At 47.2% G+C, this 25,257-nt stretch overlaps 1 protein-coding gene and 1 long non-coding RNA gene across 2 annotated transcripts in view; one reads left to right on the forward strand and one right to left on the reverse strand.

Moving 5' to 3' along the window:
* Positions 1-4,460: 4,460 nt before the first annotated feature.
* Positions 4,461-8,035, reverse strand: LOC120582149 (uncharacterized). Its single transcript, XR_005647480.1, has 3 exons — positions 7,959-8,035; positions 5,387-5,521; positions 4,461-4,823 (listed from the first exon to the last, which is right to left on the reverse strand). It is a non-coding gene; the product is annotated as an uncharacterized LOC120582149 (long non-coding RNA).
* SPSB4 (splA/ryanodine receptor domain and SOCS box containing 4) overlaps positions 7,024-25,257 on the forward strand; it is a 75,558-nt gene continuing 57,324 nt past the window's right edge. The window contains exons 1-2 of the mRNA XM_039837308.1: positions 7,024-7,651; positions 22,129-22,978. Of these exons, the coding sequence (XP_039693242.1) occupies positions 22,285-22,978 (694 nt within the window). The 5' untranslated portion in view covers positions 7,024-7,651; positions 22,129-22,284. The remainder of the gene's footprint in view (positions 7,652-22,128; positions 22,979-25,257) is intronic.

Below are 25,257 nucleotides of genomic sequence, written 5' to 3' on the forward strand. Positions count from 1 at the left end.
ATGCGACCCTGCCATGATCTGCCTCTCCCATCCCATCACCTCATCCTAGTGAACCAAGGCATTTTATGACAACAGAACTCTCTAGAGCTCTGCGTGTAGGTATGCATGTTCACGTGCATGTGCGTACATGTGTGTGCTCATGCACGTGCAAGTGCATATGTGTGTGTCCTTAATATCTTGTCCTGCACTGGATGAATCTGAGTGTCTTTGTCACTGACTTTCACCTGTCTTCTTTTCTTACTACAGACTCACTAAGGTGTATCCTAGAGTCCTCCTGGGTTGCTGAGATCTCTGGGCCCCACTAGCTCTAACAATCTAAGAAGTAAAGGACCATAGGATGGGGAATGGAATGGCCTGGAATCTTCAGTCCGATCAGCATGCAAACGATTTATTTGTATGCACACGAATTTAAGGAAGTAGTGTTAGAGATCCCGGGGTCAAATCATTTATGTCTGTAAATGATGCAAATTACTTTTGGTGGCTGGATCGAAAGTTGTTGGTTTTTTTTTTAAATAGGCTTTATTTGTTAGAGAAGTTTTAGAGACATAATGAAACTAAGCAGAAGATACAGAGATTTTCCATATATACCCTTGACCCCACATATACATAGCCTCCCTTATTATCTCACATCGCCCACTAGAGTGATACATTTGTTACAACTGATGAACCTACACTGACACAACATTATCATCCAAAGTCCATAGCTTACCTTAGGGGTCACTCTTGGTACTGTATATTCTATTGGTTTGGACAAATGTATATGACATTTATGCACCATTACAGTATCATACAGAGTAGTTTCGCTACCTGAAAAATCTTCTGTGCTCCTCTTATTCACCTCTCCCTCCCCGCAGCCACTGGCAACCACTGATCTTTTTACCATTTCCACAGCTTTGCCTTTTCCAGAATGTCATGTAGTTGGAATAATACAGATCATTATTTCCGATCAGCGTCTTTCTCTTAGTAATATGTACTTAGGTTCCTCCATGTCTTTTCATGACTTGATAGCTCATTTCTTTTTAGTGCTGAATAATATTCCATTGTCCGGATATACCAGTTAATTTGTCTATTCACCTATTGAACGACATCTTGTTTGCTTTCAACTTTTAACAATCACGAATAATGATAATGCTGCTATAAATATCCATGTGCAGATTTTTGTGTAAACATCAGTTTTTAGTTCAGCTGGAGCATGATTGCTGGATAATATGGAAAGAGTATTTTATTTTTGTAAGAAACTGCCAAAATGTCTTCTCAAGTGGCTGTACCATTTTGCAAACCCACCACCAATGAATGAGAGCTCTTATTGCTCAACATTCTTGCCAGCATTTGGTGCTGTCAGTGTTCTGGATTTTGTCCATTCTACTAGGTATGTGGTGGTATCTCATTGCTGTTTTAATTTGCATTTCCCTGATGACATATAATGCAGAGGAGTGAAACAGTTTTTAGTATTTCTTTGTGATGAGCTGACCCATGCTAGAGAGCGAATCAGCAATTCCACTCCTAAGAATAGACTTTAGAAAACATGAGCACAGATGCACTGGGGGACCTGATCAAGAATGTTCATAGCAGCGCTGTTCAGAACAGCCCCAAACTAAAATCGATCCGAACAACCCTTGAAAGGAGCATGGAAAATTAAATTGCTGACAAAGACGCTCTCCTTTGACCACATTTAATCAGGCTCCTGTTTGACCAGGCCTGACTTGGAGCTTCCCTCTGTCCTTGTAGAATGCAGTTTGAGTAAGAGTCTTGCTAAGTCAGGTTAGTGAAATTCTGCCACCCTTTGGCATCTCACCATCTTTGATATGTGATCAAATTCTTCATCCCTTACCAGGGCCTGCTTTTAGCAAGAACCCTGTGAGGTCAGTTTAGCCAGAATCCTCCCTTACCCCTGATGTTTGCTCTTAGCAGTTTTCCAACCACTGACCCCAACCCTGCTACTTGACTATAAATTCCCACTTGTCCTTGTGTTCAACATGGCGCTTGATCTGTATCCCCTACTACAAAGCCCCATTGTAGTAGCCTTTCTTAAATAGAGTCTTCCTTACCATCTTTAACAAGTGTCATAAATAATTTTTTAACATTGTCTTTGTTCATCTAATGAACTATTATAAGCTATGACAATGAATGGGCTACACTTACATGTATCAACATGGATGAGTCTTGTTAATTCCAAAAAAGCAAGTCCTAGAAAATGCAATATGGTATCTTTTAAGAAAGTTTAAAAAACAAGTAAAACTAAATAAAATAATGTTTAGGCACATATAAGCCTAACTTTTCTCAAGTGTGTACACACACACACACACACACACACACACACACAAGTACATATATATATACATATATATACATACATATATATATATACACACATATATATATTTAAAACCCAAGAAAATGATAAACCTTAACAATCAGGACAGTGGTTTTATATGAAAGGGAGGAAAAAAGATGGGCTAGGAAAGGAGCACATAGGGAGATGTAGGTAGGTGCTTTGGGTTGGATGGTGGGGTCATGGGTGTTTATTATATTATGAATAAATATATAAATAAATAAGGACCATGCATGGGCTAATAATGACAGTGTGTCATGAGCCAAAGACTATAATTAATCCAATTCTCAGCATTCAATACATTAAATGAAAAAGAAAGAAAGAAAGAGAGAGAGAGAGAGAGAGGAGGAGGGAGGGAGGGAGGGAGGGAGGAAGGGAAGGAAGGAAGGAAGGAAGGAAGGAAGGAAGGAAGGAAGGAAGGTAGCTGAAGGAAGGAAGGAAGGAAGGAAGGAAAGAAAGAAAGGAAAGAAAGAAAGAGAAAGAAAAGAAAGAAAGAAAGAAAGAAAGAAAGAAAGAAAAGAAAGAAAGAAAGAAAGAAAGAAAGAAAGAAAGAGTTGTTGAAGAAAGAAAGAGAAAGAGAGAGAGAGAGAAAGGGAAGGGAAGGGAAGGGAAGGAAAGAGAAAGGGAGGGTGAGAGTAGAGCCAACCTTTCTTTCTTCCAACCTTTGGAATTTCTTTTCTTCTGCTCTGCCTTCAATCATTTATTCCATAAACATTTATTAGATGTCTACTGTGTACCTGTCCCTAGGCTGGATGCTGTGCCAAGAGCACTGGGATGAAATCAGACATAGTCCTGCCCTAACAGAGTCACTATCTGCTATTGGAATCTGACAATCCCCAGAGGCTTTGCCAAGGGCTCCGACAGAGGTAAGGAGACAAAGCACTGTAGAGCTCAAAGAGAGGCCCCTAACCCGCCCAGGGCTACTGGGGGAAGACTGTAGAGCTTGGTACTTTGAGAAATTAGTAAGACGAAAATGTAGGTGGGAATGCAAAGGCAATAGAAGTGAAAAGGCTCTGCCCTAGAAATGCTCACATCTCAGAGGCAGGGGGATGGCAGTGAGAGAGGCAGCAGCAACAGTGGGACTTGGGCCCCTGAGAGAGGGAAGCACACAGGTTCGAGGGCATACGAAGGAGGGCATCACACTGGTCCTAGAGTGTCACTGAGTCTTCCTGGGGCAGGTCACATGCATACAGGCAGAGAGCTGAAGGGTGAATCAGTTACTCGGGGAGTTTGTACCAGGGAGAAAGGTCAGTGTGTGCAAAGGCCTGTGTCAGGAAAAAAGAGCTTAGTTCAACTGGGGTTGCTTGGAGCGTCTCAGTGTGGCTTGACCCAGAGCACAGGTGCGGGGAGTGAGACTAGAGCCCGGGAGCCAGATTCAGCTAAGAAATGGGAAAACCATCCTGTGGACCATGGGTTACCTCTGAGGGGAGTGGCAGGGATGACTTTTACTTTATGAAGACAACTCTGACAGAACAGAGGTGAGGAGCCCGCTGCAACCGCTGAACAAAGAGATGGTGGTGCCTGAGCCTTAGAAGAAGCAAGATCAGCGAGATGAACACTTTATGAGCAACACCACACTGTGGGCTGGGCTCCAATGGAAAGAGGGAGGGAGGCCAGAGACAGGCAGACTTCACGCACCACTGCGCGCATCCTTGGAGCAAGCTGCAAGCTCCGGAATTTCTCAGAACTGAGGATTTTCCTTGACTTCTGTTAAACATGGTTGATAATTTTACAAGACAGAGGAGATCAAGGTTGCAATATCTAAAACCTGGTAAGTAGACTTTAAACCAAGCCCTATTGAGAGAAAAGGCAAGCAGCAGTGGGGTTTACATCTTTGTATTATTATAAATAGCAGTTCTGTGCCCCTGACTGCATGGGCCTCTAATGGATCTTCTGCTCCAGGCATGACTTCTCCTCAGCTCAGGAATTCCAAGAGTGCTGCAGGTCTTGGCATATTTTTGAGAAGTACAAAGAAAACATTTATTGAGTACCTACTGTGTAACTCACTACAAGAGATAACCAGACTCGGGAAATTCTTCACGTTACAATGAGAAAGCTAAGACCCAAAGAGTCTGACTTAAAAATTAAGCCCAAGGCTGCCTGGCTATGCTTATGAAATATTGTGCTTTCTTTTGAGTGAGACTGGATAGTTCTTCGATGGTTTATTTTTTGAAACATCCTTGGACAGTTAAGAACATGTTATATTAGTTATCTAGTGCTGCACAACAAATTATCCCAAAGTTTAGCAGCTTATGACAACAAACATCTACTCTCTTACAGTTTCTGTGTCAGCCTGGTAGAGTATCTCTGATCTAAGGTCTCTCATGAAATCACAGTCAAGATGTCAGATAGGGTTGCAGTCTCATATGAAGGCTTGGCTGTGGGGCGGGGATCCACTTCTAAGTTCACTCACATGGTTGTTGGCAGGCCTCAGTCCCCCACCACATGGACCACTCCACAAGGCTGTCTCAGGACCTGGCAGCTGGCTTCTCTCCATTGAGGTGATTCCAAAAGAGAGTAAGGGAGAGAGAGAGGGAGAAAAAAGGAGAGAGAGGGAGGGAGAGGAAGGGAGAGAGAGGGAGAGAGAGAGAGAGAGAGAGAGAGAGAGAGAGAGAGAGAGAGAGAGAATATGCTTAAAACAGAAGTCACAGTTTTTTAATAACCTAATCTTAGAGGCTGCTCGTCTCAATCTGAAGTTTTTTCATAACCGGAATATCCTGGCTTCTTCCAAAATGACAAGTTGTTTCCCCTGATATCTATGGGCTGGAGTACTTTGGGGCCTCTAGGGACAACTGAGGTGCTGTTGTGGCCACTCCTTTGTGCCTGAGGCATAGTCTCATTTGGAGGGGCCATGTGGTGAACCTATCTGGAGCCCCCAAGGGAAGGAGGAGGTAGTTTCTCAAATTTTGGCCATTTCTCCCTTCCCACTTTTTCTTTGAAGCTGCTATGATGTTTCCCAGTGGAGGGGAAGCAACGGGCATCCCCTCATGTACCCCAGCCAGATAGTTTGGGTCCGGGTGGAGAAACCATGAGCTTGAAAGCCTTTAAACTCACTTTTGCTTCTGATCTTCTTTCCTCAAATGTTCTTTTCTTGTTCCCCAACTATGTCCATCGTCCCCACAGTAGCTTGCTAAGTAGATGCTCCAGGAGCTTCCTGATAAGGGTGAGGAAGGACTGCTGTGGAGGTCCCTGGAAATACAGTAAGTGTGAAGGGAGGTCAGAACTGCCACTCAGGTCGGTTCAACCACATTTACTCAGCATCTGTTCTGTGCTAGGTACAGGGGATCCAGGGATGTATAAAACAGAGATACTTGCCTCTGGGAAGGAAGATTCACAGTGTTAGGAGGGAGATAGACAAATCCAATGACAAAACAAACAGTAGAATGAGCGCAATAAATACTTGATCAATACACCCTTTTGCTACCTCACAGTGACTGCCCTGGGTTATGAAGCATCATCTTTTGCTTGGACTATTTTAGTAGCTTCCGAGTCCGTTTTCTCCATCCATTCATTCTGCTGCTGAGAGATCTTTCTTAAATGCAAATCTGACAATGTCACTACCCTGGTTGAAGGTTTCCCCAAATGATCTTGGGGAAAGGCCAAACTCTTGAGATGGCCCCCAAGACCCTCGCCACTGTCTATCCCTCCAGCTTCATTTCACCACCTCTGCTCACACTCCAGTTATACCATAGGCTCTTTGCTGTGGTAGGTACTTACCTGTCCCTCTGTAGCCAGGAGCTAATTCGTGTAGCCCCCTCCACTAGGGAGCATTCCTAGATTGCCCTTACCAGTCTGGGAAAGGAGGGCTGCCGCCTCCATCAAAGTATTTCCCTCACCGGGTTGGATTGTCTTTATTTGTCGGTGTCCCAGATGAAATGGGAATTCTGCAGCTAGGCTTTTTGGTGCTTGGCACAGAGAGGGCTGAGGTCAGACCAAACGACTGTGGAACGGAACTGAAGTCAACTCTGAGAGCACAGATGAGGGGCCCCATACAGGAACTTTCGATTTTCCCAAAGAAGCACATACGCTAGAAGCACCCTCTCCGCCTCCGCTCTGGCCACGCCCTCTCCCTTATCTCTCAGCTCAAGCTCGCTGAGCTGCGGGCCACCGTCAGCGATGGTAGCCCGCTGAGAAGAGACCCAATTTCCTGAGCCTAGGGAGGGCCGGGAAGCCTCCGTGAAACAAGTGCAGTATGAAATTAGACTTTAAGAGATCAGTTAGAGCTTGATCTTTAAAAATAAAAAAGTGCGGACATGTTTCTGAGGAAGAGGATATTAAACCATTCTCTTTCCCTGCTATTTCCACATGCTTTGGGTAAAGACTCCAGAGCTGCGATTGACTCTGGGTGTCTCCTCCCACTCGGGGGCACCCACCCTGGTGATCTTGGCGCGCTTGAATGAATGGGGGAGGACCCGCGCGCATGAATGAGTGCTTGAGGGAGGGAGTGCGCGGGCGAGCGGGAGGGTGAATGGCGACCGCGAGGCCGACTCGGCACAGGGGAGCCGGCGCGGGCTCCACTTCCCTCTCCCGCCAGCTGGTGGCCTCTGGAAGGTGGCGGCGCCGGCAGCGGCCGGAGCTGGGACGGGCCGGGGCGCGGGATGGTGGGGGAAGGGGCGTTCCCGGCGGCCGCGCCTTCCGCGGCTATTGGATTAGTGGCCTTCAGGGATGAGCTCAGCCGGATCGGCTTTCAGCTGCAGCCTCCGGGCCGGCCGGGAAGGCGGGGAGCGGGCGGCGGCAGAGGAGGGGGAGGCGGCGGCGGCTGCAGCATCCAGTGCTGGCCGCCGCGGCCGGCGAGCCCGGCGCACAAAGGCGCCCAGCCCCTCGCGCGGGTGATGAGCGCACCGCAGCCCAGGCGCGGGCACCAGCTCCAGCCACCGCTCCTTGCACCTAGGGCGCTGGAGAAGACGCAAGGCGCGCCAGGGGCTAGCGGCTGAGACGCGGCCCGTGAACCCTGAGCTCGGGACTCGCCGCCCTCCGGGTCGGGCGCGGAGCTTCCGAGCCGCTAAAGCGCGGGCCTCAGCTCGTTCCTGGGATCCGAGTAGGAAGACGCTTCCCCACTTTCACCCGACCTCCAGCGCCCAAACGCCAACTTCTCTAAGAACGCTCAACTCCAGGCCACCCTGCCGGGCAGAGGGGGCGCTGCTGCTGGGCACCAGCGGTGAGGAAGCGCCCCTGGCCCGGGGGAGCGAGCCAGCATCTTCGGGGTCGCTCGGGCGCCCCTGAGTGGGCGGCGGCGGCAGACGCCTCTCCGGGGAGTCGAGGACCTGCCAGCGCCGGAGATTCCTCACAGGCAGGCAGGCGCTCGCCCTCTCTTTTATGGTGAGTATTCTCCAGCTTCTGGTGAGGGACGCCCTGGGGCGCGCGGGAGCCGGGAGCAGAGATCTGGCAGCGCAGGACCGCCAGCGGGCCGACCCTCGCCACAGCCCGCGCTCCTGGCATGGGTCGCGTCCTGATCCCGGGGAATTCCTCTCTGCCGGCTATAGCAGTCGGAGTTGGTTGGTTTGCGCGCAGCCTTGGGGCGTTTGGGGCCGGCCGCTGGAGCCGCAGGTTCGAAGCCAGCTGCTTCTCTGCGAAATGGAGCCAGCACCAAAAAACGGCCGTCCCTCCCACCCCTCACCTGAGTTACCTTGCCTGGATTTGGGTCCAAGATCCGTTATTCACTGGCTGGATGACCTTGGGCAAGTTACCAAATCTCGGTTTCCTCATCCACTGGATGGGGATAATAATGGTACCCGTTTTATAAGGGATCTATGGGGTGGTGCTTGTGGGTACATAGATCTGTGTCTGGCACACAGGAAGCATTCAATCAAATGTTAGCTAGTATTATTTCAGCTGTATGAGCCCGAGAGTGCCATCCAACTTTCCCGAGCTGCAGCAGCTCCCTCGTCTATGTATGTATGTAATGGGGACCGTAAGTTCTAGGATCCTGTTCGTCGGGTGTGGGGGGATTCGAGGCCGTGAAAGTCAGGCTCCTGGCGCGCAGTAAGCGCTGGTGAAGTGGTGGCTGTTGTTACCGTTTATTCTGGACGTTGGTGTAGTGTGGCTGGTCTCCCGACCCGAGCGCGGCTCGGGGGGCCAATTCATGGCCTTGCTTGGAGACAAACTTGGCGATGCTTAGAAGGGGAAGGGGTCGCAGGCTCCGCAAGTCACGAGCAAGGAGTTGGGGGTTGTGGTCTGGGATGGAGAGAGGAGGCCAGAGCCTGGAGCGCGGCAAATGTGTCAGTTCTGGTAGCGCAGGACTCGTCATGGCCCCGAGCCAGGAGGGACACGGAGCCCAGAACCTCTCCCTGGCGAGAGAAGCCGGGGGGTGGGGGGCGGCAGCGGGGGTGGCTGCCCCCGCCTCCGGGATGGCAGAAGCGTTGGCTGTTGCAGACTGGAGGGGAGACGAGGGCACTTCTGTACCGCTGTGACGAGGAGGCGGTGGGCTCTTAGCTCTGGAGTTCAAATTCCGCCTCCACCACCCGCCCGCAGTGTGACCTTGGGCAAGTACTCTGATCTCTCTCAGCTCAGTTTCCTCCTCTTCGCCAATCTCTTCCCGGGGGAGGTTGGGCAGTGAAAGGAGGAGTTCTCTCCTCTCTAAGAATCTGAGCCCCATCCTCCCACCCACCTTCTGCCCCCCGCAATCTGATGAGCCTAAATCGGGAAGACGTGAGATGTTATGCCTGAGCCTCTGGGAAACTCTGTTAAAAGGAGAATTCAGGATCTGCCCACCCTCTTCCCCGCCAGTCACTACACCCTGCACCTGGGAAAGAGGAGATCAGTGCGCTTAATTTTCTCATCTTGGCGCCTCTACCCTCCAACCAAATCCTGCAGTTTCTGTCACTCAGACTGATGGGGGAATCCCTCCTTATCCCCCAAAGCCTTCATTTATTTTAAGTGCTGTTGATTAATGGAGTTAGTAGAAAGACAGTGTCAGTAGCATGATATAAACATGCTTTACATGAGGGCATAGTCCTCTGAGACGGACTCTCCGACTGATTTCATTGTTTTTATAACTTCCTTAAAGAGTAGTAATAAAAGGAATTCGAGCTAGCTTTGGGAAATATCAAACAAAATTCAACTTGCCAGCCGTTCCACTCAAATATCTCTCCAGTTTGTATTTCTATTTTATTTCAAAGACTGATGAATTCAATTATGTAAAAAGAAAATCTGTGGGGAAATGAAATCGCCATAAACAGCCAAAAGACATATGACAAACTGGGGATAAAATCGCCCCTCTTGTCACAAAGGGCTCGTCTCTTTAAGGCATAAAAGGTTAATCAAGTCTGCAAGCAAAAAACCAAAAACGGACAAAGACCGTAAACAGTTCACACACACAAAATGTAATCAAAATAACACTCAAGCATATGACAAGATGCTCTGCTTCACTCAATAACAAAAACGCAAGTTGAAACTATAATAAGATACAATTTTTCACATATCAGATCAAATAGTATTAGCCATTTATGAGAAACATCTTTTAAAAACATAAATAGATCAAATCCCTCCTGATTTCAAACCTCCTCCAGGGTGCCATGGAGTAAAATCTAGATGTCCCCAGGGCCCTCCAGGTCTGGTTACTGCACCCTCCACCCCGTTCTCACCCTTTTCCTCTCTCATTACCCCTGGATTTTTGGTTTTGCTCCAACACTCCAGGGACTTTTTCATTTCCTATTCTCCCTGCCTAGACTACTTTCCCCCTCCACTAGCTTTTAAGACTGTCTCCTTCTCCTCATTTACGTAGGCCGGTCCTTGGGGGAGCTTCACTCTTATCCTAGGAAGTGGCTAAGGCTTGAGCCTCTGCAGATCCTCATCCCGTTGGGAAAACCCAGTATAATTCACCACATAGAAACTACTTAATTTTCCCTGAGTTATGTGGCCTGTTGTCATATAGCCAGGTTCTTAAAAGGTCCTTTCTCTGTTGGTATGAGAATGAAGCATCTTGAGCAGCACCCTACCCCCCCCCCGGACTAGAACAAACTACTCCATGTGGAAAATCAAGGTGCTGGGAGGTGGGGGCTGGGACCTGGAGCAAAGTTACCAGAAGTCTCTGCCTTGTATGTGTTTTAAAAATATAAGTATGCAAATGTGTGCACTTAACTTATATGAACATAATTCATCTTGGTAAAAAAAAATCACAGCAAAAATTAAAACAGCAACATTTTTAATAAAACATGCTCCTTAAATAAGTCAACTAGTTTATTGGCTGTTGCTCATCTTAAGCAATAGGGATCTGTTCCAAGCTGTAGGAAAACAGTTGTCTGTGCTGAACCCTGTGGGAAAGAGGATGGCGAATCCACCTCAGATATCTTGAATCTTGTGGACCTTCAGGAGGACTTTCCAAGCAGTGTTGATTGCTTGTGATTTTTGCTTCACATATTGAGTTTAGAACTTAATCCCCTTTTAAAATGTGTACTTTAATTATGAAAAAATGTCGAAAATACAAACTATACAAGAGGCGTAGAGTGTATATTTCTTCTTCAATCTGATAAGCGCAGCCAGAGGTAGCAGGTGCCTGCTGGGTGCTGGTAGGAGATAGAGGCTGAGGCTAGTTGGGCTCTGGCTTCACCAGCAAGAAATGCAACAGGGGGTGCAGGAGACAGTCGTGGGAATCTACAAGAATGAGAGAATCGACAACAAGAATGAGGACACAAGAGGATGGAGGATGGCCACAGAGGGTGCCTGGCCCGCTGAGTGATGGGTAGGGACGGAAGAATGTCAGCTAGACGAAGGAAGGTGAGAAGGCTCCCAGGACACCAAGGTGTGTGGTGCCTGCAGGAGTCTGGTGTTCCTGGCCTGTCGTGGACCATGGTAAGTGACTGGGTGTGGGAGACATATGCAAGATTAGGTCTTGAGGACTTTTGTGTGCTAAGCTAAGGGGTGCAACTTGTCCAAGGAGAAGCCACCTGGAGAGTTGAAAGAGAAGGTAGGTGGGCAGCTTGGTCACATTTCTCCCTTGGCTGCGTGGAGAGTGTGTTGAGGGGCACAGACTACACTCAGGGAAGCCCTGTTAGGGGCCCCTTGCTGTAATGCAGGCAAGGGAAGCTGAAGACAGTGAGTGAGGGAGACAGAAGGAGCAGGTATAGGGCAGCACGCAGACAGGGATCTGGCATGTCAGAGAGGGAAGAGGCCAAGTTCTTCTCTGGGTGTACGGCTTCTGAGGTGCCAGTGGGCCCCCCAGTGTCTGACATCTGGAGAGGGTGGGCATGCCCACTAAGGGAGGCTTGTGGTAGAAAGAGGCCAGCTGGTTTTACAAGGTCATTTGAAGGAGCCCTATTCGGGGGTAGCCAGAGACTTCTAGGTAGGTGGGTCTGGTGCTGAGGAGAAAAACAGGTCTGGAGACTCAGTCTGGGAGAATCTACGAGGGCCGAAAATGTCAATCTTAAGAGAAGACACATGGAGAGAGAGGGGAGCAGAAATGGAAGATGTGACCCAAGAGGTATTCCATTTCATGAAGCAGGCAAGGTGGACCCTGAAGCCAGGAGGTAGAGGAAAGATGCTGTGAGCCTTATACCTTCATGTGCTGGCATATGCAGAAGGAAAGGCCCAGAGCTGCATCAAAGTCATCCACCTGACTGAAATGTCATTTATGGTGCACCTGGAGCTCTGCCTTCTCCAGAAAAAGTGGGTTTTAATACAGCTAGTTGAGCCACAAAGACATCTCACCTATCAGCCACAAACTGTGAGATAGGCAGGTCACACAGAATTCTGGGGCCAAGTGGCTTCATCCCATCTGGCACTTCCTCCCTCCTCTCTCTCTGGGTCTCCCTGTCTCCCTGCTCCCTCACCATCACCTCTTCTTCTAGTCCCATAGCCCAGTATCTCAAATATGATCCCAGGGACCCTTTGGGCTTCACAAAGGGACCTTCAGAAATCCCAGCAGGTCCTTAGTATGATATGCTAGGTCAAGTATGAGACACGAATAAGTTCACTTTTCTTTCAGGCATCCTGAATTTTCAGACAGCCAGTTATACCAACTGGGCAGAGGTCAGCTTGGAAGATAAATGAGGGGCTAGACATGAAGATTATTATATTTTCTTCATAAGAGTCTTCATAGGATTTTCTTCATAGGGTCCCATTATGCAGCACCCTCCCCCACCCCGTGTCCTCCAGTTTTGCTCCAGCTTGAGCCATGCTGGACCTCACAGAGGCCAGCTGTGCCTGAGGCAGCCCTCTGGGCACAGGGACAGCTGCAGCATTGATCAGGTCTGCCAGAAAGGTGTGTCTCTTTCAAATGACCTCGCAGAGGATGCTGGCCTGCTCACCTCCCAGCAAACCTCCTTCATCTCATCCCCTGCTCTTGCTGGCTGACAGCCTGAGCTTCCGCCTTGGGGGCTCCTGGCTCAGTCATGCGTGGGAGGATTCCCATGGAAACCCCACAAGAAGGAGAGGCTCGGGGAAGCCTCATTGATTCACACTCCAGGAAGACAGCCGTGAGACAGTTCCACCTGGAACTGGACAGATGGCTCTCTTTGTGAGCTCTTGGGAAGAAAGGGCTTGCCCAGCCAACTGCAGCATGAGCTCCGTGCATGTGTATAGAGGGGAAAAGCTAATGGATGCTGATGAATAAAAACCGGGGAGTTCTTTAGTTCACCCATCATTGTCAGGTTCATTCTCAATGAGCACCTTTTAATAAAACAGTTCCTCTACTTAATATCTGTGCAAAGAAAACCTTAAAAACATTCCAGTCGAACCAGGTCCATGTGGGTATCATTGCTCTGTACAATTGTACACACTGTACAGAAATGAAAACTGAGGAGTGAAGACTGGGCTCACGGAGCTCTGCACTCCCAGTTCATTCCTCAGTGGAGTGCTTTCTAAGGCAGCAGGTTGCTTTGATTCATTTGCTCATGCTTGTGCATTACGTAGACATTCACCCACCACTTTCTCTGAGCCAGAACCATGCAGAGTCCTGGGGACTCCTGTGAGTAGACCCAGCCCTACCCATGTTGTTCCCTGTCTGGTGGGAAGGAGATAGCTAAGAACAACAGTCCCCAACCTTTTTGGCACCAGGAACCAGGGCTCCTATGAGAATCTAGTGTCTGATGATCTGAGGTGTAGCTGAGGCCGTGATGCTAGCGCTGGGGAGCGTCTGCAAATACAGATGAAGCTTTGCTTGCTGGCTGGCCACTCACCTCCTGCTGTGCGGCCTGGTTTCTAACAGGCCACAGACTGGTACCCATCCATGGCCTGGAGGTTGGGGACCCCTGATAAGAAGATGTCACGGCCCTTGTTATAAGTCTGTGGTGGAGACAGGTACAGGGGCTCTGGGAGCAGGGGGAGGGGGTGGGGAGCCCCCAGAGGTGTTGATACACAAGGGAATGAATTACCCAGATGTGTGCATGGGAGGGGCATGAAGGCAGGGAGAAGGCACTATAGCAGCAGCACATCAGTACAGGGACGTGGAGGCCTACGTGTGCCTGTAGAGAAATTCAGGCAAGTTGGTGGGGAGGCAAGTGGAGGGGTTCACAGAGGAAAATGGGCCAGGGAAACATGGTGGAGGATTTGGGGAGGGTTAGGGTTAGGAATCTGCATTTGATCCTGAAAGCTGTGGAGAGACCGAAGGATCTTAAGCAGGAAGTATGATTAGATCAGCTTTTCGTTTTACAAGTGCTGTAGTATATATTTGAAAGCAGTGTGTAGTCTGTTAAAGGAATTCAAATGCTATCAAACTGCACTGCTTTTTACAATCCTCGTCATTATTCAGACCTGTCACTGGGTCCGACCCCATTGGTTAAGCTCTCCCTAGAGAGAAGTGATTGGGTCTTAGACTTTCCTGTAGCTTCAGATCTCAGGGAGCCATCATTACTGCTGCTTTAAAAGAAGGAATGAATTCCACACCTACCCACTACTCCAACAAGTCTGAAGCCAAAGGCCACACTGAGGGGAGGGCATTTCACCCACCATTACCATTCCTGGGGCAGTCATGTCACATGGCAAACCTGGGTGAGCCCAGCCAGACAGGCCTTGGAGAAGGGGATTTTGTGTCTTGGGCCCCTGGCGACTAAGTGTCACATTTTGCAAACCTCTGAGGCTCCTTAAGCAGCGAGACATCAATACTTCATGTCTCCTCATTTCCCTGTAGGATTTCAACACCCACCAGGGTCCTGGGATGGGCAATTGGCAATTTGAGTTTTTGCATCATTGAAATCCCAGGGCGAATCCTTGTGGATAATGTCATTAAGCATCCCCATCCAAGCATGACCTAAGACATTGAGTTTGGTTCAGGGAGGAATGTGATAGAGGCATCCTCAGGCATTGCTCAGTGTGCCCTCTGGTTACTAGGCTGAGAAACAATGTTATTCCTATCAGGAAATTAAACTCTATCTCCTGTGTGCCTGGCCCAGTGCCATGTGCCGTGTTGGAGACAAAAAGAGAAATGTGACAGCCATTCACTGCCTCTGGCTGGAAAGAAAAGACAGGCATTGAGCCTGACATGGCTACTACTGTGTTCCTAGCTTGTAGCAGCACAGAGCCTGGCACCTGGCAGGCATCCATTAAGTGTTGTTGAATAAATAAATGAGGACTGGAAGCAGGAAGGGTGCACAGTGACATCTAACGAATGGGCAGACTACCTATAAAATGTACTCTGCCCTGCCTTGAAAGCACTGTGCCCATGTCTGTGGGTGGAGTGAGCAAGGAGGCCCAGGTGAAAGCTTCCTGTCATCAAAGGAATGACCCTCACGGTAGAAAAAAGATCAGCAGGACCAGAAAGTCTCGGCTGACTCAGGGTGGACGGAGTTCTGGGCAGGTACCTAGAGGCCAGGTAGAAGAGGGCAACCTTCTTGGAGGAGGCGGAGCTGTCAGGCAGGATTGGGGAGGTGAGGAAGGACGGACCGGGGGGCCCACCCACCTGGACAAAGACATGAAGACTGACCTGTGACCAGTTTAGGACTTGGGACACTGCATTCATAACTTCCTGTCTCCCAGCTCTGGCCTTGGCCCTGTCTTCAGCTGGTCATTCTGTTTCTCTATCCTGATCCTGACTATTGCCCTGGAAGTTTCCATGGGACAAAAATCAAGTTACTTAGCCCCGCTTTTATTTATTTGGTAGTTCTGTCACTAGTTGCAGGAGACCATAGGAGATGGAGCTTCTCCGAGGTGAGTACTGCAGAGGCAGTGAGTCCTGGCTGGGTATAGGGGAGACAACAACAGACTAAAACCTTCACTGCAGGCCAGGGTCTGGGCTGGAAGTGGAATCTCCAGGGAATAAGACTATTCACACTATCGCTGAGTATCTACATTGATCCCCATCCTTTGCTGCTATGAACCACTCTGTCCTTCACTTCTGTGGCTGAATCCTAGTGCACACCCACGGTTATTTCTTTAGGATGCATACAGGTGGAGAAATGGCAATGTGGGAGAACATACACAGTTTAAAGGAGCACTTAACCTTCCCTGGGTGCCTCCTGGGTGCCCTGTGCTGCTCCAGACTTTACAGCTGTGTCTACCCTGATCCTTACAAAGGCAGGCAAGGTTAGCACTTAGTTAGCAGCATAATTCTCAAATGAGTCTCAGAGGAGTTAAGTCCTTGCCCAGGGTCCAACGGACAGAATTCAAACCCTGCCCTTTTGTTACATTGTGCTGTCGCTAGTTTTCCTTAGTAGATGGCCATTAGTGGACATGAGCACTCCACTCTGGGCCCTGTCTTGGTGAAAGTGGTGAAGGAACTGTCTGTTATATGTCCACCTTGCCACACCCCAACTGTGTGCAACCTTCTGGATCCCTGCCTGCCACTGACAGGGGAGAGGCCTTGAGGCCCTGAGACTGAAGCCAAGCGGGGAGCACCTTGCCCTCAGTGCCCAGCTCAGGTCTCCTCTGGGGCTGCTGCTTGGCTGTCGCTGTCAGACATGTTAAAGATAGCTCTTCAACAACAGCAACAAAGTTGGCATCGTTGTAGACATTTCCCTTAGAGATGTTTTGCGTGGGCCATGCAGAGCTGATTAGAGTCAGCGCTGTGGAAAGGCTCTGTTCTAAAGAGTATGGATGAAGATAGGGGAACATGGGCTTATCTTACTGCAGCCCTGGAGTCCGTCCCAGCCCTGCCACTTACTGGGAACCTCTCACTGGAAGCCTGTTTGCTCTTTTGAATAAGGGGGCACATGCCTTGTAGTTCCTGTGAAGCAGTCGTCATGCTGCCTGGCACAGAGTGAGTGTAGATAAATACTTAATGTTGGTGATGGAGAAAGCACAGAGGAGTGGATGCAGTGGGGACTTTGGGTTCAGGCTGCTCAGGGTGGAACCATCCCTGCCATCTTTCAGCTATGTGACTTTGATTGGGCTGCTTCCTCTTGGAGCCTCAGTTTCTTGGTCTATTAGAATAGGAGCATAAGGTGCTTTTAAGTGAATTACGAAAGTGACAGATTCCAACCGCCTTGGTCTCCCAATGAGACGCCCTTGGGCAGTCTGTACAAACTTCCAAAGAGGGCCCTTGGGTGAGTGTGTCAGTTCTAGTGATTGAATTCCCACTATGGGCCCTGTACCTCTCACTCGTTATCTTGCTTATTTCTCATAACCTATTTGAGGCTCAAGGGCTGGATGAAGCCCTTTGGGTTAAATACCTCACTCCTTCCTCCCTTTTATCCCTCCTCCCTCTTACTACTCTTCCCCTCCCTCTCCCTCCACAGTAACGGTAGTCTACTAGACATACTGCCTTGTTTGTTTGGCTTGATCTATTCATCGGATCTTCCATATCAGGACATTATTTTCTACAGTGGCATAGTGTTCCATTATATGAATTTACTGTCATTTACAGTCTTATCATTTATAATCTTCAATGCAATAAAAGCAGAACTTTTTGGAAAAAAATTTTGTCCTATCTTTGGTTTGGGTTTCTCCCAATATTTTGCTATGACAAACAATGCCGCATTCCTATATATGTACAACATATGTAATAACATATATACATGTTTTACATATTATATATTATATAATAAATATATGATACATATTACTGATATACATATGTACACATACATATGTCATTTTGCACATTTGAAAGTGTATCTGAATAAACACTAGAAGTCGACTTGTTGGGTCTAAGGGTATGTGCATTTGCAACTCTGAGAGATAGTGCTAATTTGCCACCCATTGAGGTTACACCATTTTACCTTTGGTTCTGCAGTATATGAGCTTCTCCAACTCTTTGATCTTCACTAATCTCATACACCAAAATGACATTTCATGATAAACCAAAATAGCAGTTCTGACTTATTTCTCTTTTATTATGCATTTAGTAGATAGAGCATCTTTGCAAAGTTGTTGTTTGTTTTTCTTTTTCTGTGAACTATTTGTTCTATCCTTTCTCATTTTGTATTTGGGTTGGTCTTGTCTTACTCATTTGTAGTAGTTTGTCATATTTATTATTTGTGTTGCATGTATCTCCTCATATTAAAACAACAAACAAGTCTAACTTCTTGTATGAGTGTCTTGCTATGCCATTTGGTTATTTCTCGTTTTTATTTCTTATTTTACATATTTGTGTCTTCTGCCCCTTTCTTTGAAATGATTAGATTAAATGACTTTTATGTTTTATTGTTTTTTATTTAGTCATTGAAGTCATGCATTTAAAGTATATTTAGTAATATGTGAAAATGTTAATTATTAAATTTTAGGTGAGATAACTTGAATAAAGGCCCATGACACCAATATTAAAAAAGAAAATTCACTAATATTTTATAGACAAAACAAACAAACAAAAAAAGTGAAATACATCCAAATGCTAACAATGTTTAAATCTGGTTAATGAGATACAAGGTGACTTTTAGTTTTTGTATATTTTGTCTATGTTTTATAATTTTAAAATTATTTTATTGTTTTTTAATTAATAGACTTTATTTTTTAGAATAATTTTAGACTTACAGAAAAACTAAGCAGATGGTACAGAGTTCCTTATGCTCACACCCCGTTTCCCCTATTATCAACATCTTACATTAGTATGGTACATTTATCACATCTAATGAACTAATATTGATTATTGTTATTAACTAAAAGCCATACTTCATTCAGATTTCCTTAGTTTTTGCCTGATGTCCTTTTTCTGTTCCAGTATCCCATCCAGGGTACCACATTATATTTAGTAGTTTTGTCTCCTTAGGCTCCTCTTGGCTGTGACAGTTTCTCAGACTTGTCATTAATGGCCTCGGCAGTTTGGAGGAGTACTGGTCAGGTATTTTGTTGAAATTTGTCCCATGTTTTTCACATGATTGGACTGGAGTTATGGGTTTGGGGGAGAAAGACCACAGAAATAATGTATTATTTCATTACATCCTATCAAGGGTACATACTATCAACATGATAGAGTAATATAATAGATAATAGTATAATAACAATATAATAGAAAATATAATATATATGATTGAATTATGGTTTATATGTTTTATTGTTTTCATTGTTGTTGTTTTGGTGGTATTTTTTCCCCAAAGAACCAGCTCTCAGATTTTTTGATTAGGCCTATTATTTTTCTATTTTATTATGCTTAATTTGCGTATTTTCATTCATTTTTATTTACTAGTATAAGTACAACAGTCATGATTTCTTCTGAACTCCACTTTAGTGGGACTCCACAGGTTCCAATACATGAAATGTTTTTTCTTTATTTTTATTTTCTAGATAGTCTGCAGTTTTTATATAGATCTCTTTTTTGATATGAGTTGTTTAAAAGAGAAGTTTTTTAAAACATCCAAGTGGTAGGGTTTTGTGATCCACATTTTATGATTAATTTCTAGGGTTTTTTTTCCTATGTTATCAGATTCTGTATTATTTCTGCTTTTTGGGGTAAGGTTTTATTTGTGGCCTAATATTGGGGAATTTTTTAAAAGTATACATCAATTAAAACTCTTATTATGCAATTTTGTTTTTTTCTATGTATTTACCTAATTTTGTCCATCGATCTGTCATGAGCTCAAAGAAGTGAATTAAAATCACTTGCCTTTATTGTGCATCTGCCTGTCCTTCCTTGTGTTTCTTGAAGCTTTTGCTCTGAAGTTTAGTGCTGTTATTTGGTCTGTTAGATCTTCAATTGTGGATCATATTCTTAATTATTGTAAAGTGTTCTTGTCTCATTTAAAATTGTTTGCCCTGAATTTAACTTTACTTGCCTAATGTTAAGATTATAATGCCTGTTTAGTCTGAAGTAGCACTTACCAGGCATATATTTGCCCTTCTTTTATTTTCAAAATTATCAAGTTACTTTGCTTTGGGGATTATCTCTTACGGGAAGCATACTGTTGGGGATTTTTGTCCGGTTCCCCAGTCTTAGAATCTTTTCTTTTTAGTAGTTTGCTGCGGCCATTCATTAACATAGCTAGTATTTTGGTGTTAGTTTTCCTGTCATATTTTGTCTTTGTCTTTTTGCTTCTATTGCTTCTTAAAATAAAATTTTTCATGGTATGGTCTGTTTTATCTTGGGCTGTATTCCTTCTGACAGTTGGAAGGTGTGTATTTTATTATTAGTTCTTCTGGAGCCTTTATAACTACGGAAAATGTATTAGTCTTTTTTTTTTTTTTAACCTGTACTAGTTGTCTCCCTCCTGAAAGAAATGATTACAAAATTAGTTTACAAATTTGGTCACAATTTTTATCTGCTTTGTGACCGCTTTTTTTCAGGTAAATTTTCTTGATTTGCCATATTTTTTTTTCTTCTTTTCTTCCTTTATTTCTCCTCTAGCATCGCTGACTATATATTGTATGCTGGTGCCTCTTTGAAAGAGGTGAACCTTCTCAGATTAGCATTTTGCAAGGGATGAATGCAGAGGAGGTTCCAGGAAGTGTTTTAGAATGGCTCTCGGGTTCATGGTAACTTTTAGCTTCTACCCAGACTGCATCTAAAGGCTTCCCCCAGTCCAGGCCCTTCTCCTGCTTCTGCTTTACCAGCACGCTGCTTCCTGTGAAGATGGCAGGCCTGTGGTTTTCTTAGCCCTGTCCTCCTCTATCCCCCTGACTCCCACTTACCTTCCCATGACTTGCCCACCTCACCCTCAGATGGTTGCCTTGTGCATATCCCAGAGGTAGCTCCCACTGCCAGACCACGTACCCTGTTCCCATTGTTCCTGATTAGGAATCATAGGGTTTTTCCTTCAGTGAGTGCCAGCTAAGAGAAATCTGCCGGCTATATCTCAGATCTGCAGCCACAGGTGTCTTCTGTAGGTGCTTTCTCACACCCCGTTTGATCGTCACTGCTTTTGGCAGCCCTTTACTGTTTTTGGCAGCCTCTCCTGATTAGTTGTGGTTCGGGTTACAAATGTGTTCTAGTTTTGCTGAAGACAGAATTTGCATTTCTTTTTCTCTTTCTCCTTTATTTTGGGTGATTTGGGATATGAAAAGATGTAACTTTATTCTGCTTATGTGTTCTGGTATTCCTCCAGATTAAACATTAGCCAGAGCTATCTAGATAGAGTTAGCATGAGCTGGAGCTGGGGTCTGACATAGGAAGGAAAGACAAGGGGAGGTAAGAATAAAGTAGGAGGGTTAACAAAGAAATCCACAGTATTCCTGCCTGTGCTGTGTGGCAGTAGGGTTCTTTTCCTCTCTACCTGCACTTTGGTTGGATGTTTGCCGCTGTTTGAGTGGGAGGTCATGGCCACACAGCAGGAAATGAAAATTGCCAGTCTCCTGTCCTGTCTCAGGGGAAGTCTTTCTGAGCCCAGCAGTACTCAGGCCAGGGTGGGGAAGGCACCTGCCTCTGCTCCGGATGTGCTGCAGGGCTCAGCTCTCCATCACTGCCCGCCCCAGGGCCCATCCAAGCACCCTGGGTTCTGGTTGGTCTCCTGTTGGATGATGGCAGAATTAATGTTGTTATCGGTGTTTATATGCCCAAAGAAAGAGCTTGCCCCTCCAATGGGAAGGGGTTCATTTAGGATACCTAGGGAATAGAGCCAGAGAGGAAAACCTTTCTGCAGTCTCAGGCCAGCCTTTCATTATTATTGTCTCTGATTCCCACTTCACCTGGAGGGATGCATTTTATCCCCATTTTACAGATAAGGAAACTGGAGTCTTGGAGAGGCTGAGAGACCTTCCTGTGGACACACAGCTAAGAGATGGGGAGAGGAGTTTGGATGCAGTTCTGTTTGGTTCTAGAGCCTGAACGCTAGCTCCCTTTTCCCCTTGCTTCTTGCTCACCTTCCCGTGGAGACCCCATCGCATCCTCAGATAGCTGTGTTGGTGGTGTCCATGTCCCTGGGTGACTTTGCTGGATCCTCACTCTGTGCCTTGCTTCTCAACCCTGACTGCTCTTTAGATTCTATTTAAGCTCCCCAGGGCAGCCAGGGAGGGGAAACAATGGGCCACACCTTATGTGTCTTCAGCCCATATGTCTTGGAAAACTGTGTCCACCCAGCCTTGACACAGAATTTGTCCCCTGGGATCAAATGCACTTGGGTTCTTCTCTAGGTTCAGTGATCTTGGGCAAGTCACTTAACTTCTCTGGGTTCAGTTCATATTTCTAAAATAAAGTTGCCTAGGATTGCTCTAAGTACAGAAGAACACAGACTCTGAAGCCAGATGACCTTGGTTTGAATTTCGGCTCAGCCCCTTATGAGCTGTGGGACTTTAATTACTAATCTTCTCTCTGCTTTTTAGTTTTCTCATCTATAAAGTGGGGATAATAATGTATATGTCTTATAGGGAAGTCTAAGAGATTAAATGTGCTAATAAATGTAAATCGTTTAGAACAGTATCTGGCGTACAGCAAGTACTAAGTGCCAGATATTTTATTAATTAATCATTATTATTAATGCATGCAAAGGGCTCAGCCAAAGCATGGGCATAAATGGCTGTAAATGCCGCTGTTATAACCCATGCCCTTTGCTTCCTTCCAGGAGCTTGGGCCCCTGCCCCAGCCCAGTAGAGGCTGTGGAGGTGCACCATCTGGAAGCCTGGTTCCTAGGCTCCTGGTCCATCCCTGGCTGCGGGGAGTGGCAGCTCCCACAAGGTAGCGGCGGCCTGCAGCGGTGGCCCCCTCCAGGCAGTGAAGCATGGGCCAGAAGCTCTCCGGGAGCCTCAAGTCGGTGGAGGTTCGAGAGCCGGCGCTGCGTCCGGCCAAACGGGAGCTGCGGGGAGCAGAGCTAGGGCGGCCGGCACGGCTGGACCAGCTGCTGGACATGCCGGAGGCCGGGCTGGCTGTGCAGCTACGGCACGCGTGGAACCCGGAGGACCGCTCGCTCAATGTCTTCGTCAAGGATGATGACCGCCTCACCTTCCACCGGCACCCGGTGGCCCAGAGCACTGACGGTATTCGCGGCAAGGTGGGCCATGCCCGCGGCCTGCACGCCTGGCAGATCCACTGGCCAGCTCGGCAGCGGGGCACTCACGCCGTAGTGGGTGTGGCCACAGCTCGGGCACCCCTGCACTCAGTGGGCTACACAGCGCTAGTGGGCAGTGACGCCGAGTCGTGGGGCTGGGACCTGGGTCGCAGTCGCCTCTATCACGACGGCAAGAACCGGCCCGGAGTGGCCTACCCGGCATTCTTGGGGCCCGAGGAGGCCTTCGCGCTCCCGGACTCACTGCTCGTGGTGCTGGACATGGACGAGGGTACACTCAGCTTCGTCGTGGACGGCCAGTACCTGGGCGTGGCATTCCGTGGTCTCAAGGGCAAGAAGCTGTACCCAGTAGTGAGCGCTGTGTGGGGCCACTGCGAAGTCACCATGCGCTACATCAACGGCCTTGACCGTAAGTGCAGACAGTTGGGGGTGGGGAGCACGGAGGAAGTGGGTTTCAGAGCCTGCCTGTGCCTAGAAAAGTCGAGCTGGGGAAGGAGGCAGGAGGCAGGTGAGGCCCTGCCCTCCATCGGCACTTGGGACCGTCCTCCCATGTGAGAATGTGATTAGAACGTGGACTCCGGGGCCATGCTCTTCTGTTTTATTCTTAACTGTCCTTAGCTGGCTAAGTGATCTTGGGCTGTACCTCAGTTTCCCAATCTGCAAAAGTGGTGCAGTGTTAGTAATCTTGGTCGGAGTCGTTGTGAGGAATAAATGAAATAATAATGTATGTGACGTGCTTAGAACAGTGCCTGGCATCTAGTAAGGGCTTCGAGTGTTGACACTAATTGTGAATCTTTCAGTATATATAAGGGTTATGCCATATGGTATCTCCTGTGTGCCCAGCCTCATGCTCACCTCAGAAAGGCAGTGGCAAGTAGAAGGTACATTCTCTGTACCTGAATGCACTGGAGTTACTGATAAGTAATAATAATAACCATTGTTCATTGACCACCTACTGTATTCAGGGCTGGAACCCAAATTCTAGCTTTTCCTGGTGAACTGTCAAAGAGGGCAGCTACCTCTCCTCTCTAGCTGATCATTGTCTCATGGGAATAAGTGCTGCAAGTTGTAGAATTTTCTAATTTTTCCAAGAGGATCCAGAAATCTAGATTTTGTGAACTATCCCAGTTTTAAAGTTGGCAGCTGCTGCGAACACCATGTGGGCCAACAAGACACCCTTGTAGGCGACAGACAAGTCCACAGGCTGCTAGGTTCGACCCCTGACAACTCTAAGGCCTCCTCTCATTTGGTATATACATAGTCATCCAGTGAGGCAGCTTAAAAATCATAGTAACAAAAATGGTTGTTGGTTTTAGGAGGGAGTCACTTGGGAAGGCAGGGTGGTCTCTGGACAGAGGCACATGTGGCCACCTAAGCCGAGACGATGAGTGGGACCTTGAGGAATCACATACTCCTTATCTAAACAGATGTCCTGTCACACCCCTGACGAAGCTCACAGGGGTGGGTACTTAGAGCCAGAATTCCAGTTTATTCATTTTAAAGGAGAGATATAATTGCCGCATTCCAGAGATGAGAAAACTGAAGGGCGGAGCTACAGAGAGCCAGAATGGGCTTAACCCAGGTCTGTCAGTCTCTGAAGCCCACTCTTTTCTCATGCTTCCCCCTTCAGTTGAGGAACTGAGAGTAACACCCCAGAAAAGAAATCCAGAACGAGATTTTACTCAAGTAGGATTTACATTTACTCTCGAGCACAGGGTGGGTCGACTGTTTTCGAGGGTGACAGGCCAATAGACAGTGGCCGGTATGTTCAACTCTCTGGTAGCATTGGCGACACTCTCGCTCATATTTCATTTTCATGGTTGTCAGACTCAGATTGCCATTGAATGGCATGACGTCATTCTGTTTTCTCTGATTGACTGGTTCAGTCGAGGAGCGGATAAGTGTGTCCTGAGAAGGCTAGTTTAGTGTCCTCCCAGTGCCTTGTGGAGAGTGTCTGGATCCCTCAGAGACATGGTGACCAGGCAAACCCCAGGGCTGAGAAAACCAACACCAACAAGACTGTTTTTAAACGAGACTGGAAAGTTTACTTGCCAGAATTGATCACTGTGCTAGAAGGGTAGACTCGGGATGCCAAAGCTCTGGTGTCTGATGGGTCTCATTTCCAGCTTCATGCCCAAATCTCCGTGGCTCTGTGTCTTCAGTGAGTCATTCTAATGCCTTATAACTCATTTTACTCATCGGTAAAATGGGACAGTATTAGGTCTCTTTCATAGCTGCGGTGAGATCTTGTGTGGTGGCACCACTAATATGGTAGCTGGGATTAAAGGCTGATCTTGAAACCCGGTGGGGGCTGCCTGAGCCAACAGTTGGGGCCCCAAGGTGGGCTTCCTCGTGGATATCGACTCACACTTGGGTATTATCTGTTGCTTGGTTTTCAGGTACAAAGCTAAGGCGCTAACAAGGTTGCAGCCAGTGGCTCCTCACACATGATAGAATCGAGAGCAATGAAGTCATGGTGGCCTCCTTGGTGCACTGCTGGGGGTCTGGGTGGGAAAGGACAGTTGTGTTTGGGGCATCGTGAGCTCCTGGATCCTTCAGGTGGCCAGAGAAACTTGAGGAGACTAAGATTTGGAGTGTTCCATCCTCCTCTCCACAGGCAGTGATTTTTCAGGTTGGCTGAAGCTGGAATGCCTGTCTGGGAGTCAAAGGAAGGCCAGAATGTCAAGC

The sequence above is a fragment of the Pteropus medius genome, unplaced genomic scaffold, assembly GCF_902729225.1.
Source record: "Pteropus medius unplaced genomic scaffold, Ma_sr-lr_union100, whole genome shotgun sequence".
Taxonomy (NCBI): Eukaryota; Metazoa; Chordata; class Mammalia; order Chiroptera; family Pteropodidae; genus Pteropus; species Pteropus medius.